The following is an 18,631-nucleotide window of genomic DNA, read 5'->3' as shown; positions in this document are numbered from 1 at the left end:
TTTTCCTCTCAGGTGGCAACCAAACTGTCTCCAGAATGGGATGAGAGGCAGGACGTCAGACCACCCACACCCCAAGAAAATGGAGGAGGTCCAGTTAGTGAGATAAAGAGCAAGTTGCACAAGAATACAATTCATGCTTACTCTCAGGATGTGCTGTCTTTCATGCTGGGAAGAGAGGGGGAGGAAACAGCACAGAGACACAGAGAACACACAAAGAAAAAGGATAAAACAACCGCACCAGGGAGAAAAAGTCCAACATCGTCACTGTTAGAAGAAACCGCTGGAACTACGTTCAGCAACCCCAACTCCCCTTGGGGTCACCACGGAAGACACCGGAAAACTCTTGTCATAACCTCAGGAACATTTAAATGCTAAGTTGCCGTCAGAGGCTTTACTTTGGATATACACAAGATTCATAGAATGAGCACATCTAGGATGCAGCATGAGAATGGCAGCTCAACGGTGTAGTGCACCCTCTTGTGGCAAAATATAAAACTGCGGGGACTGTTTGGAAAGTGGATCTAAACAAATCCTATTCAAATGGACACGGTGACTTCCAAATTCTCATCCGAATTCAGTGGCTCCCATACCCCAAACTCTAAGTGGATCCCGAGGTCCCACCTGCTTGAATGTTTAGTCTCTGAGGTAACCTGAGGTTCATGGGAGATGACGTCACTGGGGCCCTTGTCCAATCACATAGGACAGAGGCCCAGGATCCTTCACCTCATTACAAACATTCCCATTCCGCTCTCTGAGCATGCATCTCATACTTACACACACACACACAATAGCTGACCACCCGCTCAGCACACGCACACACACACACACACGCACACATACACACAATCTGAAGTAGAGTAAAGGAGAGGGGTAAGACTTACGTTGTACCAGCTCTGGCTCTTCTGTGGAAGCAGACACAGGAAGGAGAGAGAGAGAGACAAGTGTAAGTCAATCCGACAAAGACACAGCCGACACAGCAACAGTTGGCTTGGGGGCTTCTGTACTGTAAACAAACACAGTGGGTATTTATAGCATGTGGGATGAAGGTCATCTTTCAGCTATGTTTACGAATGAACATGGAGACCACTAGCAAAGGCCTTTTAGTAGGTCCGTTTTTTTGAACCTCGTTTTTTTTTTACTCAAGTCTTTAAAAAAAAATCTTTCTACCTCACAAATGTAAAGGAAATGTCATACCACATGGTTTCGAGTGGGTAGGTTGAGGAAAAGGAAGGAGTTCACAGTGTGTTGAACCAGATTCAGTGGAACATAATTTAGCGCTTGAGCTATATGCAGATTTGGGAGTTTGCCAGCTTAGGATGGGTGAAATGTTGATCGAGAGCGAGCCTGCTGTGTCTGTGCGTGTACAGCAGAGGGCAGCACGGACGTAGTGTATCTTTTCGAGACCGTAACCGAGGCTGCGTAGTCAACACAGAGGAACTCACCTGTTGTGTTCTAACTGTCATGGAGAATGTTTCGAATGTCATATGCACATAAGGGACTAGTGAAGGACACATGCTGGGGACCATCCAGGACATGGGGCAAAAGGAGGATATTGACAAAAACAAACAAACAAACACGCATGATTGACAGTCCTTGAAGATGGACTATTCCTTAAGCACCTTAAAAAAAAGACTTCAAATACATGAAAGAAATATGGCTTATCTTTAGGAGCTACAAAAAGGCGATACCCTAAACGGCTGCTACGTTCGATTGAGAGTTTAATATTGCATCGCACGAGCGTTTAGTGTTCCCTGTCTGAGGCAGGGAGAGGCGCTGGGGCCGGACCTGACGGTGGCGGCTTTACTGCGGGATAATCTGATCTGAAGGTGACAGAGACGTGAGAGGAGACTTAGGTCTGCTAAGTGTCCGCAGGTGTGCTTGTGTGTTTACGGGTGTGCCCGTTTGCCTGGGTGTGTTTTGCTGTATTCCATTTGCTTTCAATGCGGGACTAAGAGTTTGACCGTGCGTGCGGGTCTCAAAGGGGCAGAAGGCAGTGTGTGCACCTGTGTGTGGACACACGGCAGCACATAAAAAGCAGGTAACCCCCCCCCCCCCCCCCCCCCCCCCCGATTAAGTGAACCGGGTAACACAGAACCCGTGTGTACTGCGGCAGTGTGTGTCTATCTCCTGCCCCGGATTCCTCTACAGATCAGAGAGCCTTGCCCTGGAATACAAACTGTTTTACACAACACGCTACTGCTGGGCAGCGGATCCAGCCCGTCAGCCGACCAGCCCCGACCAGAAGTGACCAGCCCTCTCCTCGACGCAACACGACCACACACAGCAGCTACGACACTAGCCAAGCAGGCTGCCTTCTCGCTAACGGGGTCTGAGTAGTAGTGACCTACACAGAGGATACCCAAGCCGAGGAAGGTCACGGTGTGCTGTTCCTGTGTGTATGTCCAACAAAACACACTACGGATAATGCAAACAGCCACCAGGCTGGCCAACAACAAGAGATTAAAAACAAGCTGGTTTGGATTTCTCGAACGTCCGGGTTCACTGCTTAATCTACAGTGAATGAGCATTTTCTCCTCACTAGGGACGCACCGTGAAGCCCACAGGTGATGGGAACTCAGAGAATACTGAGGACAAATCTGCTGGGTACACAGTGCCACACCTCAGGAGGGCGCTGGTCTGAGAACGACACACCTGGGTGCATCTCAACATCTCTACCCTAAGCTTAAACACCCGAAAGACAAGATAGGCCTTGAGCAATATACTGTAGTGAGGAACCACTGGCAATTTTCTTTGGCCTGTGGGATTTTGATATCAGTGCAGAGGGAGGAAACAGGAGCTGTTTCAAGAGGAGAGGGAAGGAGTCGAGGAGAGGAGACTATCTTAGACTATTGAGATGCCACAGCAACAGAGGAGAGGGTGGAAGGGGAGGGGGGGCATGTGGTCAAACTGGACTAGGGGTCAAGTACAAAAAAGCAATGCTTACTTTAATCAGGTTTAGTCTGTCATACTGGAAGGAAAACGAAAAGTTAACAAAGGAGTGAGCAAAACAACACAACGATAAAGCTCGACAGAAAAGACCAACATGAACTCATGTCTAGCCAAGAAAGCACTACGTTTCTAACTCCTAATCTGAATCCAAACGAGTGCAGTGCCAATGTGAGAGCACGTTCCGGCTAAACCGCACTCCCTCGCTGTCCTAATTGGCCGATGCTTCTAAAGCCCCCTCAGTGATTTGGTGCGTGTACGCTACGACGGCGGCCCCTCTCTCTGTGCCTCCTCAGCAGTTATATAAACAGACAACGATGGGCGCGGGGGCCCATCGCCACTGAAGCGGCCAATCAGCCTGTTGTCTTCTCACCAGCGAGGTCCCCCCGCCGGCGAGGGCGCCCCTCTCTCTGCCCCGCCTGATATCTGGATTGCGTTAGAGTAGGGGTGACAGAGCTCACGTTGTCCGGGCGACCGCACACCGCCGCTGGTGTTGGGGACTTGTTGGGTGGGGTTGTGCAGGGAGGGGGCGTGTGAGGGTGGAGGGAAGGGGGGGTGGGGTGGGGGTTGGCAATCCTGAGGGGTGATGTAATCTATGCGTTTCTGTGTGTGTGTGTGTGTGGCGGTGGGGCTGGGTGGAAGTGAACCCATGGCTATTGGCTGCCATTAACACTGCCAGGCTGTGTCTGTGCCAGTTTACCTGCTCGTCTGTCACCTTGTCTGTCTGTCTGTCTGTCTGTCTTCCTGTCTGCCTGTCTGTCTTACTGCTCTTCAGTGTACCTGCCTGTACAAAACCAAACCGGAATACAGAGATATAGAGGAGCTTCAGCAGATCAACAGGACTGTGGATCGACGCTGAAATGCCAGAGCGTGACAGGCAGGCCCGACAACGAGAAGCGAGATATTTTGGTCTGGCGGTGCCCGGCAGCAGGGGGCATCTCCTGTCGAGAGGGAGGCTGGGGCTTGATAAAATATTCATGATGTGCCAGGAGTCATAAGGATGGATGCAGAGAGGGTTTAAAAGCCCCCCTCCTTGCCCCTCTCCTATGCTCTCAGCTACTTACTCAGTATCACAGATGACTATTTATAAAGGGGTGGGGGGGTGGGGAGGGGGCTCTCAAACACAACGATGGGGTCATGTGCAAGTCTTAATGGATTTTTGGGATGGGGGACAGGGTGTAGGGAGGGGAAAGAAGACAGGCCAAAGCGCATGAAATGAGAGAGAGAGAGAAAGAGAGAGAGAGTGAGAGAGAGAAACAAAAGAGTCAGAAAGAGAGAGAGAGAGACATGTTTGGCACTAGCTAAACACTGAGGCACTGAGGGGAGAAGGGAGGAGGAGAATGGGATGTGTTCAAAAGCGGGCAGGGCGACAAAGGAGTGGGGTAGGGCACAACAAAATGGATACCATCTGCCATGGGCGTGGGTGCAGATGGAGGAAGTAGTGGCGGGGGGTGAGGGGGGAGGGGTTGCAGGTGGAGGGGGGGGGGGGCAGGTGGCGCACAGAATATCTCACAAGACAGGACACGAGGCGGGAACATAGGGGTGCAGAGAACAGAAAAGAGTAATGCTTACTTTGGAAAGTCGCTTGTGAGACTAGCATGCATCAGGAGAAGAAAAAGAAAATTCAGGAACGAAAAAAACAAAAAACAAATGAATAAAGGAACTGCAAGAAAAGACGACAGCTGAAGGAACCCAAACAAGAGTAGAACAGTCAGTTTCAGATCACAGACATTTTATATGACACTCTAGCAGCGAAAGTAAGAAAGAAAAGCAAGCGCCTCTCGTGTTATGAAGAGAAGGATGGATAAAAGAGAACAAAAATGGTCACAGAAGGGACTAACTGGCACCAACAGGGCTGGAGAGCTGTGAGCAACTAGTGAATGAGAAAACAGAAGGGGGGAAATCATGGCTGTGAATTGAGATAACACAAACATTATTGGCCTAGGGCAATCACCAATTACAAAAGCAGGCCACTGCATAAACTGCTAAAGGAAGTACACAACATCATTACATCCACAGACAAACCTCTGGCCCAACCCCTCATACACACACTGACTTATCGAATTGTTAAAACATGTCTATAATCTGCGAAAACTATCTTTCCTTTGAAAATCGCACATCTAAGCAGTCCTCTTGAATTAACACTTGCATTAAAGGTTGACTATTTGGGAAGTAAAGGTGATAGTTGAAAACTGAAAAAGATACTGAAAAAAGTATTGAGTATCTTTGATTTAGAATTTTGTATATATACACATGTATATATATATATATATACATATATATATATAGGGATTTAGTGAAAACTTCCATGTAATGACTTCACAGCTCGATCTGATGAATATTACTTTACTTTGTTTTACTCTGACCATTTTCAGCTTGAGTCAAGGCGAAGCTGGATCGAGCTAATGAAAAAACAAGATGGCGCTACCGTCCTTCACCCAGCGCCCTCGAGACAGAGACAAGCCCCACTAGAACCCCTCGACCCGCTTCTTTCCTCTCCGGGTCAGAAGCACGTCTCACTGAGAGAGCCCACGGCCACAGGGATGTGTCGGTCTGAGAGGAGGAGGGGGGAAGCTGCTCATTACAATACCGCTCGAGACGAGGCCTGGGAGGAGAAGATAGGGGATGGGTGGTAGATGGATGTCGAGCCTGCCTAGAGTGGAGCACTTTGGATCTGGGCGGTCTGGACATTAATAGCTGGAGACAATTCTGTCGTAGAGCTGACCTGGATCCTGAAGGTTGTGATCCTATTGAGCACCAACAATACAGCTATTACAGCAAGCTGTATGGCTGTGTAAGACACAACTTCTTGGGTCTAGAGTACCATAACATGGCAGGGCTGATGCTGGGGTATGAAGGGGTAAACATCACTATGAAATGGCAAAGAAAAGCACAGAGCTAATACAAAACCATCAACATCAGCCCTTTTCACATTGGAGGACTGGAGCTTTGGTCACTTTACAGTATTATCATTTGACAGTTTACGGTCTTACCAAATACATGTTAATAATAACATATTACGGGCTTCTATTATTAATAAGGCGGCCTTTCTAAATGAGCACACATTGTCAAGAGTAAAAAATCAAGCTGTTTACGTTTCATATTCCACTGTCACTGTTCAGGTGTGTTTTTAAAGCAGGGTGTTCAGTCTGCAGTGAAGATAGTTTTCAAGGGGCGCATAGGCCCAGGTTTTTAAGATGACTATGTGACACACTACCGAAACACTAGCTAACGGGGTCTGAGTAGTAGTGACCTACTAGCTATATTGCTTGTCACAAACTGTATGGATAAAGTATTGGCTCCTGTTCATGCCCTGCCTTTTGGACTTTTCCCATATCCCTCGAATGAGACGCGTCACATGATACATGTTACCAGTTAGTGCTGTGGAAATCCTTACAATGGTCCCAGGGAGGAGAAGTGTACTCCAGTGGATGCCAGACTCCTGTTCTGAAGTGTTGAGAGTGTGGAAAGGGGGGGGGGGGGGGGGGGGGGGGGGGCTGTGACAGAGCTGCGCGACGAGGCTCACCTCGGAGCTGTAACTACGAACCCTATCCTGTGTTGAGAGTGTAAAAGGAGGTGGGGGGCCCTGTGACGGAGCTGCGCGACGAGGCTCACCTTGGAGTTCTTTCCTCCGCTGCGCGCAGACTGCACGGAGTAGGTGCGCTGGACCGCCTGCTCGGGGGTGGAGGGGGACTTGTCAGAGGAGTGGTCCGAGCCCTTCTCCACCATGGTCTCACCCTCCAGGCTCTGGGGCGTGGGCGAGCGCGAGCGCTTACGCAGGATGGGCGAGCAAGCGGGCGTGCTCCTGTTCGAGTTACTGGCAGTGCTGGTGGGGGAGAGAGAGGGAGAGCATGACAGAGAGAGAGCGTGAGAGACAGAGAGAGAGAGAGAGAGAGAGACACAGAGTATGAAAGACAAAGACCGTTCATATCACATCAATGTGATAAATGTACATTCGTTGTTTTAATGGCCTACACAAACGTTTGCACAGCATGAATGTGTTTCTTTTCGTGTGTGCTGGTCGGCAAAAGAGGCCGTTGGCAGTTGACAAGGGTAACAGCAACCTTTCCAGTGACCCATACAGTAGCCGTGCTAGCTAACTGCATCCACATGACATCATTCATGTCAACGCCTTATCTAAGTTTGAGCCACGGAAAGGATTCCAATAGGCTTCTGTCCGACAGGCTTGTTGACACTTGCACCAATGAACAGACTGCTCTCCCCCCTCCCCCAGCCTTCCCACAACTTCCTCCCTAGGACTCTGCTAATCAGGTTCCATCAGGCTTAATAGGCTTCAACAGCCACGCTTTCACACAGCCTAGCGGGAACTGGAGGCTAATTCTAGGGTCCAACAGCAACAACGCCGCCAACGAGCTAGCTAGGTTCAGAGGCTAAAATCATGGCGATGACATGTCATGTCATGCCCTCCTACACACACACACCAAGCCAACTGATCGACCCTCCAGGTGTATTTTGTAATCGTTCCCTCCCCGAATGGATGAATTGAACAACATGACAGACAAATCCTAGTTTTCCATGGTATGTAATGTACAAAATGAAAGTCAGTGTTATAAATGTGTACTGTTGTATGGCTCAAGGTGCGACATTGATAGCAAGATGTGTCCAAATGACTGATTATTGAATGATCAACATTAAAGAAGGAAACCATGGAAACGTCAGCTGGAGTCAAAGAAGGAGGAACATCTACAGAGGTGATAACAAGGCCATGTGCCATATTCATAGCTCTCTCTCTCTTTCTTTCTTTCTTTTCAAATCTTTATCTGACTTTATCAGACTGCAGTCAAATGCAGCTATCCTAACTATCCATAAAAACCTCAGACTCAAATCCACTCACTAAACTTGTTTTAAAGAAGGCAATTAGTTGGAAGTATGTCTGGTTGGATACATTTTCCCCATGTCCCTCACTCTCGTCCTCTCTCTTGGTCTCGTCGCTGTTTCTGAGAGAGTGGAAACATAGATAGAGATAGAAAACAAAGATAGAAAGGCGGTGCTTGGGAGAAGAGTGAGGAACACTGAGTCTCTGGGGTTAGTCCAGGCCTAAGCCCCTATCCGGTATCCCGTGTGTTACAGCACCAGACACTCTCCTTTTCTTACACTACCTGTACGTGCGCACACACACACACACACACACACCCTGGCTACTCACAATGACGAGTGGGCCTAACAAAAGACCTGCACGTGATCTGTGTTCCCCCACGCCGGACAGGCCGGCTACTTTACATGGACGGCGTTATGCAAGTCATGACGTCATGGCCGACCAATGGCGTTCCTCGAAGAGGGGCACTTATGCCATCCTACTGTTTCAGCAGGGCCTGAAATGCTTACAGCTAAATCCTAGTGATTAGCAGTGAAGGCCACTTGTGTGTTTGCAAGGAGGAAAAGCTCTGTAAAGCCAAAACTCTGTTATCTGGCTAAGGCCACAGCAAATGTGCTTACCTACAGCATTTGTGCTGACTTGTACATGATACGAAGAAGTAATGTGGCTGCACTTTACATTAGGATTTGTATCCTATGCGTCTTCTGTAAGATGATTGTAATGTGTTTATACAGCACAGCATCGTTTGATATAGAAGCCTTGACAGACGCCTGTTTAGTGGTTATTGTATCCGTGAATAATATTACATGTGCATTGTGGCATTACAATTCCTCCCGCATAAAAATTACTGCCTGAAAGGAGACACTGAATACATAAACACAGATACACAATTAGCAAGATATGCACGCACACACCCAGACACACAAAACACTCCCTCGCCACAAAACGCATCGTCAACACAGCCTCCCCACAGCCACCAGAGAGGGTTTTGATATTCCAGTGGTGCTATGGGATGCATCATCTTTCATATCACATACTGGCTGAGTTGCTAATGGTCTCACCAGGCTTACATCAGCCGCTCAGAGCCAGACAGACAGACAGAGCCGAGAGCAGCAGACAGGGCTAACTGCTAGCTGCTAACCCAGACTACATCTCCCATAAGCCCATCATCATTATTTTGATGACCTCATGATGGCCTTGGCTTGTGGTGCGTGGGAGTGGCAGGTTAGATCAGACCACATGGTTTAAATGACCATGGGCCCAGGGACACCAGCTGAGGTTTGTTTATGGTCATAAACATCATGGTCATGTTTGGCTAATTTCTATAGCTGGGAAATAAGATGCCATATTGCTTTTTTTCCCCACAGGAAAGTGACTGCATCTCCATGGTAACTAATCTTAGTTCTTTTATGGTCATGGTTTTATGTCATGGTACAGCTCCTCTTTAGGTAACACACAACAATGAGAACATGAATTCGCCAGCATATCAATGTTTTTCAAACTGCAAATGATGGCCTACTAAGCACACAGGCACCAACATGCTAACCTATATGCTAACATGCTAACCTCAGTGCTAACACACTAACCTACGTGTGAGCATGTTAACCGACAGTGCCTGTCAAAAGTTTGGAAACACCTAGCCTTTTATAATTTCTGAGAGACACAACCTGTTTTTCATTGTTTTTAATGACTGAATTCAATCACTTAATCACTCAGTCACGGTCTGTGACTGAGTGATTTAACCATGACATTTAACCTACATCTATAATGTGTTATAATGAGCATGTGACAAGGAAAAAATTAAGCTTTTTGTACCAATATCTGTACATATGTGCATTTGTACTTACAGTTAAATGACCTATTTTGTTGCATATAAACAATATGAACATGCGTGTCTCTCAAAAACGATGAAAGACAAGGTGTTTCCAAACTTTTGACAGGCAATGTATGTGCTAACATTCTACCTTCAGTAATAACATGCTGACCTATGTGAAAACCTCACAAGCTGCCAGAAGAAAACAAATAAAACTGTTACTGGTCTTTAATTATGTATATCCCTAAAAATAGTGTTTATCTTGTATTAAGACTGGAACATGCAAGGGTGGGAATAATACAGCAGTACAATGTACAGTTGCAACAGCTGTTGTTGAACCAAAGCACTGCCTGAAAAGACCAGCAACATTAAGGTATATTCTAAATGGCTTAAATGGATGACCATTCCTCCAATAAATGTAAAAACATTAAACAACGGGCTCTGAATGGTCAAATGTGGTCGAAATAAACAAATGAACACAATTGGCTACATTGTTACTGATTGTTACTCACATTTAGGAGCCATAGATCTAAATTCACTGGCTTTTACAGAAACTACGAGTAAAACCATTGGTGAAAAGTGTTGTCAATATGTTGTAGATCGTTCTATACATGTTCAGCCAGCATGTTAACATGAGACACAGAAGCATGCCTCCATTCAAAACAAAGTGCAGCCTATATAAATGTTGCTATGGAAACAAAGACAAGAGAGAGCATGTTTGAATATTCATAGCGTGGGGCTATATATCTCAACATTACATAAATATATTCGACTCAAGTCTTCTGTTGAACCCGATCTCAAACAGAGGAAGGATCCTCTCTGCCATACGTTTGGCCCTGTTGAATCACTGTAACACTCAACATGGTGTGTGACCTTATTTGCATACTGTATAAAGGAGCGTGACCTCATCCTGCCTAACTTGCATAACCACATGGAGATGGATCCCTTGATGAGTTGAATGAATGAGATGAAGTCAGAACGTTATCTGCAAAAACAAAACACTGAGTTTGAGCAAGGACTTGAAAGGGTGGACATCAAACATGATGAAGACACGCCACACCGACACTGGGCATGAACGTGCCCCTAATGTGGTTTGTACACGGCAGAAGCAGACCACAGAGTTCCGGCTATAAAGCTGCAGGACGGAAGGCACTAGAAGAGCTTGGGGTTCCACATGCTCAACGTGAGAGAAACAGGCTGCTTGTGCTACTTTTGTCACAAATGTCTTTTTCTCTCTCTCTTACCCAAATAAGCTCTAAATCTCCGGGCTCAGGCTATCCAAACAGGGCGGGCAACGCTCCGCTTCACAATACCCAGAGTTCCGGGCTTTTCCAAGGGGCCTTGTTTTCATGGCAGCTTTCTGCTGACCCTGGAAAATACCCATCTGGCAATGGACCTTCAGCTTGGCTGTGTCCAAAAGGGCAGAGGTGGACCGAGCTCGGCAGCAACGCCGGCTCGCGAGCGAGCGCAGACACGGGCACGGCGTTGTACGGCTGGACAGGCACGTAAATAAACTCCAAATGTGGACGCAGAGACACAAGGACAGACAGACGGCTCGCTCTGCATCGAGACGTATAACTAAAATCACCCGTGAAAGCCTCACGATGGACACTCCCCGCTAAGCACGCGCTAAAAGCAGACACACACACACATCCAACCGTCACATGTAAACACCCCCCCCCCCCCCGAAAGCCCACAAAGTAAACACCCAGCCACACCCTAGTATCCACCCACACACATCCCCCCCCCCCTCCCCCCCAACCCCCCCCCCCCCCCCCCACCCCCTCCACCCCCCCCCACGGACACTATCCACCACCCGCACCTACACCACCACAGCCTTACGGGGCCAGTGAGCAGAGTGAGGGAGCCATACCGAGCTGGCGGGTAGAGACAGTCCTTCAACGCTTCGCCATGGCATCCCTCCAGACAACGGCAGCCAACGGCGGCCGCCGTGACGCACTCAAACACCGCCTTGTCCTCCGGGGCGGCGAGGAGCAACGAGCCGTTCATCAGCGACGGATCAGCCGGCCTCCCTCTCTCCCTTTCCTTCTCTCCCTTTCCCTCTCTCCCTCTCCTCGACTCGAAGGGAGGAAGGAGGGAACAGGAGGAGGCAAACACACACGGGGGGAGATTTTCTTCAGCAGGCTTAAGGCCACTGATCCCTCCCCCCCCCCCCTGCCAGCCTGATCTCTTAATAACGAGATTACGTCGCCCTCGGCAACACACGCAAACCAGAGGGGGAACGAGAGACACAGAGGGAGGACGGGTGGACAAAAGACAGCTGTCTCCTCCCTCCCTCCCTCGTGTCATCCTATCTATGCCGCCCATCTCCGTCCTGCTGTCCTGCGTTTGGATGTCTAACAAGCTTTCTAGGCACGCTTCCATTCAGCCGGTCGGCTGCCCCCCATCCCCACCCCCCACCCCCATCCCCACCCCCCACCCGCCCCCTTTCCCCCACTAACCTGGTCGCCATGTAGAGAGCGGCTCGAAGGCGTTCAGCCCTTTCCAAGCGCCTTCATTCAAGCAGCGTGAGCCGTGGAGGAGGCATGGGAGGAGGAGGAGGAGGGGGCGAGCGAGGGAGGGATGAAGGGGAGGGAGGACGAGTTCCGGAGCATGCCAGGAGGACGAGAAGGGAAAGACACAGAGAAGGCTGCAGCGCGAGAGAGAGAGGAGAGGAGAGAGAGTTCCCTACACAGGGATACCCTGCTGAGGCTAGTAACTCTCGGTGTCTCGCTCCCTCACTCTCTCTCCCTCCCCCTCTCTCTCTCTCTCTCTGTAAGTTGACGATACCTCCTTTTCTCACCCTGTGCCTCCGCTCTCTGTCCTGTTCCCCGTGCCCCGGGCAGTTACCCTATCCTCCAGCTCCAGTGATAGCTGCCGTATGCAGCAGAGCTCCGTTCCGCTTCGCGAGGACGCGGCGCCCGCGTCGCGGACAGACCCGAGCAGGCGAGGGCTGCGAGCACAAGGACAGAGCGCGCGTGCGGGAGCGGGATCGATGGAAACGGCAGCGCGGCAGAGCGAGAGACACCGTGACAGAGAGGGTTAGGGCTAGAGAGGGAGGAGGACGGAGTGAGAGAGAGAGAGATTGTTTCCACTTTGCATTCTGCCACTGCCTGGTGCAATGAGCCTGCTGGCTGCTCAATTATTCAGGCTTTTCATGAGTGGAGGGGCTGACATCACCCGCATCCAGGTTACTTTACATTCTAGCCTCTCCTAAATCATACAATCACCCCCACCGCCCCCAGGCATAGCCAACCACACCATTTGCTAGGAAGTACACACACACACGCACACGCACACACAACTTGTTCACCTTGAAGACTGACTTTCAAGTTGGGATATAGCAAAATAGAAGTATGTACTGTATGAAGGCCTGCTTTTTTAAATGTAAAGCATTTCTTTTCAGGCATTAGAGTTGACAGACTTAGATTGACACTCCAGTCCTTCAGAATGTCAGCTCATGACAACACCATAGTTATATCAGAGCCTATCCACTCCCTATTAAGCCCCATTGTACCGAATTATGTTGCAGTTACACCAGAGTTCCACTGGGGGTGATCGCGGTCAAGTGCAAAATGAATGGGAGTCTATGGAGCTAAAAGGAGGAAAGCAGAACTTAAAACATCGCTCTGCTCAGGATCATTTATGTCTCCACTCAAAGTGTAGAGTGTACGCACCACACTAACACCACCAAATGTTCTCTCTTTTCCACTTCAGTGAGAAAAAGCTGGCTAAAGCTGTTTCACCACCCATTCTGCATTGAAATCACTCCTGTCAGTCACCTGTAAAATGTATTGCACATACCTGGCTTAGCACGTAGCCAACACAATGGGCTTCAACCAAAGTTCTTCCCTGCTTATGTGACAGTCCTACTCTGTACCCATCTCTTTTCCAGGCTGAATTTGAGCTGTTCTGTCAGAATTCAGATTTACATCTAAAAATACCACAGTTCAAGTCTTGACTGACTGACATTTTAGAGCCTATTAAGGTGATGTGCACTGCCTGGGTACAGTACTTGATTTGTCTCAGCTCATGTGGAAAAGTTCACCTAAGAAAGCCTTAGTCAACGGCGTAGAATTTTGTGCCCAACATAAGTTTACTCAGGGAACAGAATATTTAACACCCAACCTTTTATTGCGCTGAGAATTTAGGATGGCAGTAAAATGTGCTTTTGGTATTTACAAAAGACACCAATTAATTATAATAACAGGCAACATACAGCAATGTCTGTTATGCTACAGTCATACACTCTCCACAGTGTATCCTAGTCCCATGAAATGGTCTGGAAATATCTACAGCAAAGACTTATGGTCCACAACAAGACAGTCTTGACCATGCACCTTAAACACCCTGGCACAGAAAAGTCTCTTTCAAAAGCCTCACTGACCTCATGACACATACTTCCTGGACGTTTGGTCTGCCATTGTTGTCAAGTCCAAATGAAGTTGTTGACCAAAGCATCTGATTTGACGGTATGAGGTATTTGTACGTGCTCTCCGTGAACACAAAGCTAAGTTACCTATACCGACCATATTCCGCCTAGTTTTGTTGTGTCAACATTGCCCTCGTGTTCAATGACCTCCGTGGCTGTGTTCACGCCATCGCCATAACGACCGCCATGGGAAGACGCGTGGCCGTGTGGAAGTGCCTCATCTGTGTTGGGGACTGTGCCGTTCCCATGGCGACCACACAAGCAGTTCTTGTGTACGCCGCTACTTGATGTGGGATGCAGAGACAGAGAGAGAGAGAGAGAGACAGAGAGAGAGACAGAGACAGAGAGAGAGGGAGGGAGGGAGAGATAGAGAGAGAGGGAGAGACAGAGAGAGAGGGGAGGGAGAGATGGAGAGAGAGGGAGGGAGAGATGGAGAGACAGAGAGATAGAGAGACAGAGAGAGAGGGAGAGAGAGAGGGAGGGAGAGGGACAGAGAGATACCTGGCAGTTGTAGACAAGATCTTTAGCCTGTCATTGGGTGTTGGGACACATTAGCTGGGCACTCACGCGTGGCGTGTTATCCTCTTTCCGGGTGTTAGAGTGCACTTTGCCGGGGGGAGACTGAGTGTGTTCTACGGCCACTCTGAGCGACAACGCAGGTCGCTGTGGTACCCCCCCCCCTTCCTCCCCCCTCCCTGCTCGCCACCCCCCCACAGCACCATCTCCCACTGTGACTGTTTAAACCAGAACCCACGCTGGAGAGAAGCTAGGTTAGATACCTCAGGAACTTTAACTGCATTGTGTGTGTGTTTGTGCGTATGTGTGTGTGTGTGTGGGGGGTTGTGGCATATGAGCATAACTAAGAGGCAGTGCGTGGGTAAGTGTTTGTGTGTGTGAGACAAAGGGAGAGACAGAGAGACACACGCACAGACGCACACAGCCAAACAAACTCGAGGACAGGCGGAAAGTCCTTGGGAGTCGGCCGGCACTGCGGAGGGGGGGGGGGGGGGGAGTCACGGAGGGGTGAGCGGGGGGGGGGGGGGGGAGGGGGCGGGAGGTATTTCGCTGGAGGAGACAAGCTGCCAGCGACACAAAGCCCTCGGTGGCACACATGGCAACGGCGGTGCGCGGGCGCTGCCATCTGTAGAGGGGACATGGCGGAAGTGGGGTCTCCGAGCCAGGGCTGCCTGGGCGGCGGGGCGGGGCTGGGGGAAGGGGGAGGGGGGTAAGCCTGCTTCGGCGCTCTTTTGCTTCCTCTCTGGAGCGTCTCGCTGGCAGCTTAGCCTGGGCTCTGACCCGGCTCCGATGACGCTCCGCGCCCCGAGGCGTGAGGCAATCTGGTCCCCGAAATCAGACGGCATCGAGACAGCGTCTCCTCCACGCGTCTCGACGCCGAAGAACTATCAGCGAAAGGGAGGGGGGGTACATGACTAGAAATGACGACATCTACACTACGTTACTCAGATGACATAAGAGAGGACAGGACGCATGAATATGCATTCAACAGGAACACCTGGTTGCCTGAACAAAAACAAAAACGTGGAGGGAACCGCGATAATCGCCGGACCGATGACAAAATCAAATCCTTGACCTTTCTGGAAACAGGGATTTTCCAGCCCTTGCTCTGCGATCGCAAACAACGCAACACAAAAGGGCTCGTTTGGCCAAACGGGGAGGCAGGCGGTGAGGGTAAACAGAGGCAGTCTATAACAGAGTCAGTGGCACTAGGTTACTGTTTGCTCGCGACAGAGCCTTTTGTAACGCTTGGTGGGAAAAAATCTTGTTATCGTTCAGGCTGTCTTTCATTAAACGCAACCGTACGGGGCCCTACCATGCTTGTTTGCTTTTTTTGGTCATTACGCAACAGCCAGACAGAAATGGGCTGGCGAACGCACGCCAGGCCGCCTCTGAACGCAGCTCGCGGCCCATTCATGGTGAAGGGGGTGGACCCCAGTGTGAAGGGGGCTGGGGGGAACTCCCCGTGCTGATGATGCCGTCAGTCAGCCAGACCGCTCTGTCCCTCAGCCTGCCCACCTGGCTTGCTTATGCTGACGGCGGTAACTCAGCTGAGCACGTCCGTTAGAGAGAGAAAAACTCATCTTCTCATCACGTACATTTTTTGTTCATTATAATTCTCGTTGTGAGCTGTTTTTCCGATGTGTTTAAGTGCCGAGCCCGTTGCATGGTGAACACACAGAATCGACGTATCCTTTGCTTTTGTCCAAAGCGACGGGCCTGTGGGGGTTTGAACCGGCAACCTCTTCATCTGCAGCCAAAAGCAGCTCTACCCCCAGCGCCTTACCTAGGAAATTGAAAACAATTCCTGAAAATCTAATCACTGTCTATGCTGGGAAACACAGGGGCTCGAGCGTTCAGGGTGATCTGCAGAGAAACCAGAGCTGATGACGAAGAGCGAGAGAGACAGAGAGAGAGAGTGAGAGAGACGGGGGGGATGAAAACAAAGCCCAGTTCCTTAGAGAACAATCGGCAGTCTTCTGTTCTCTAGAAGCCCCCTGCTGAGGCCTGGGAATCAGAGCCTGGCTTTCCGGACATGATGATGCAGTTTACCCCTGGAGAGAGAGGGAGGAGGGGGGTGGGGTGAGAGAGAGAGAGAGAGAGAGAGAGAGAGAGAGAGAGAGAGAGAGAGAGAGAGAGAGAGAGAGAGAGAGAGAGAGAGAGAGAGAGAGAGAGAAAAAGAGGGATTGATTGAGGAGAGAGAAAGAGACAAAAAGAGAGAGGGAGGAAAGGGGTGGGGGAAACAGAGAAAGAGAGAGGGAGGGAGAGAGCATGAGAGACAAAAAAAAGAAGGAGGAGAGGGATAAGAGAGAGAGAGACATAGAGAGAGAGAGAGTAGGAGAGACATAGATAGAGAGAGAGAGAGAGAGAGTAGGAGAGACATAGATAGAGAGAGAGAGAGAGAGACATAGAGAGAGACAGAGAGAGAGAGAGAGGGGTGGGGGAGACAAAGAAAGAGAGAAGGTGGGAGAGAAAGGAGACAGAGGAAAAGCAGGGCAGTTTTCGTCTGAAATGTTGGCAAGCGCAGGCAACATCCGAGAGTAAAGGGAGCGTGTGTGCGCACGCGTGTGTGCCCGGTGGTTATCTTGTGCGTTTGATGCCTGCATTGGGCCTGGATCCCATCAGAAGATAGTCGGATGTTGGGAATATAAGGTCTTGGCAGGCAGGGCCTTGATCTAGGATGGCTTGTTCTCCAGGCCCACACCTTCTCACACTACAGTGATGAAGACTGAGACAGAGAGGGAGGAAGGTGGTTCAGCCTAAACCACCTGTACGAAACTGCCCGTGAAAGCCTATTAATCACCATCCCCATTGAGATCAATGAGCTGTCGGAAAGACATGAAACACAAGAGGACAAACCAATTATCGACAAATAGTGTTGCGGAAGGGTTTGTGTGTGTTGCTAACAGGAGGGATCAGAGAGAGACGAGACAGTGTGTGTTTGCCTCCTACACCCTGTAAGCTAGCATGTCGGTGAGGGCCTTTGTATTGTTTTAGATTAATTCATCAAGAAAGAAAGATTGCATTTATAAGGGCTTTTCTTTATCTATCATCCCAGTAATGTATTCATCAGTGTCTTGGTGCAGGAGCTAGGGAAGCAACTATTGTTCAGTACCGGTAAAAATATCTTAGCAGCATGTCCCTGCTGGCAAGCATAGGAGGCTTGTATAATGCATTACCTTGGCGGGCGTATGTGTGTGTAGTTGTGTGTGTGTTGTGTGTTCCTGGAGTGTACGGGTGTGTGTTTAGTGTGTGCGTGTGTGTGTCTGTGCTCGATGCATATGCATGTGTGGTGCTGGGCTGTGTGCGTTGTTGCGTGTAGCGTGTGTGTGTGTGTGTGTAGTGTGCGTGTTAGACTGGAGGCTGCTAAAGCTGCCATTGGGAAGAGGAGGGCCGGGACTGGAAGGGTGTGAAATAAGGGATGACTTCCCAGCAACGTGCAATTGATCTGCTCTCATGTGACTAAAACATAAATACAGGACAGCACCGCAGTCCCCCTACTTAGAGTGACAGATGAGTCACAGGGACATTTACATTTAGTCATTTAGCAGACGCTCTTATCCAGAGCGACTTACAGCAAGTACAGGGACATTCCCCCCAAGGCAAGTAGGGTGAAGTGCCTTGCCCAAGGACACAACGTCATTTTTGCACGGCCAGGAATCGAACCAGCAACCTTCTGATTCACAGCCAGACTCCCTAACCGCTCAGCCACCTGACTCCCATGACCCAGGGAGCCCCGAGTGAGAGGCAAGCTGAGCTCCGTCATGAGAGGGGAACGTTTTTCCTCCAGGCACAACTGTGGGACGCCTGGTGCTCATCCACACGTCTGTGCGCACACGCACACACAGACACAGGCACACACACACACACACAGTCTGCCCCGGGTGCATCAGGCAGCTTGGACACAGACATACCGGCCCAAGCTGCTCGGGTCTTCTGACAGCTAACATCCCAACTCCGGGGCCGTTGCCAAATCCTGACCAATCACACGCACCGCCACTCCTCCCCTCCTCTCTGCGACTCCGGCTCACCATCCCACCATTCAGCTCATCATTCATCATTCATTAGCAACATCACCTGGTGTTTA

The 18,631-nt window shown here is 49.8% G+C and overlaps 1 protein-coding gene across 3 annotated transcripts in view; it reads right to left on the bottom strand.

Moving 5' to 3' along the window:
• Window positions 1-18,631, bottom strand: part of gramd1bb (GRAM domain containing 1Bb) — a 61,337-nt gene that overhangs the window by 13,499 nt on the left and 29,207 nt on the right. For 2 of the 3 annotated variants that reach the window (XM_067246005.1, XM_067246004.1), the window contains 2 exons: window positions 6,562-6,772; window positions 882-902 (listed from right to left, as the gene is read on the bottom strand). In XM_067246005.1, coding sequence (XP_067102106.1) covers window positions 882-902; window positions 6,562-6,772 — 232 coding nt within the window. Of the gene's footprint in view, window positions 1-141; window positions 166-881; window positions 903-2,944; window positions 2,969-4,518; window positions 4,540-6,561; window positions 6,773-18,631 lie in introns of all 3 variants that reach the window. The other variant, XM_067246006.1, reaches the window with a different exon arrangement.

This window comes from Osmerus mordax, chromosome 11 (genome assembly GCF_038355195.1).
Source record: "Osmerus mordax isolate fOsmMor3 chromosome 11, fOsmMor3.pri, whole genome shotgun sequence".
Classification (NCBI taxonomy): domain Eukaryota; kingdom Metazoa; phylum Chordata; class Actinopteri; order Osmeriformes; family Osmeridae; genus Osmerus; species Osmerus mordax.
This window is presented reverse-complemented; position numbering and strand designations above follow the sequence as displayed.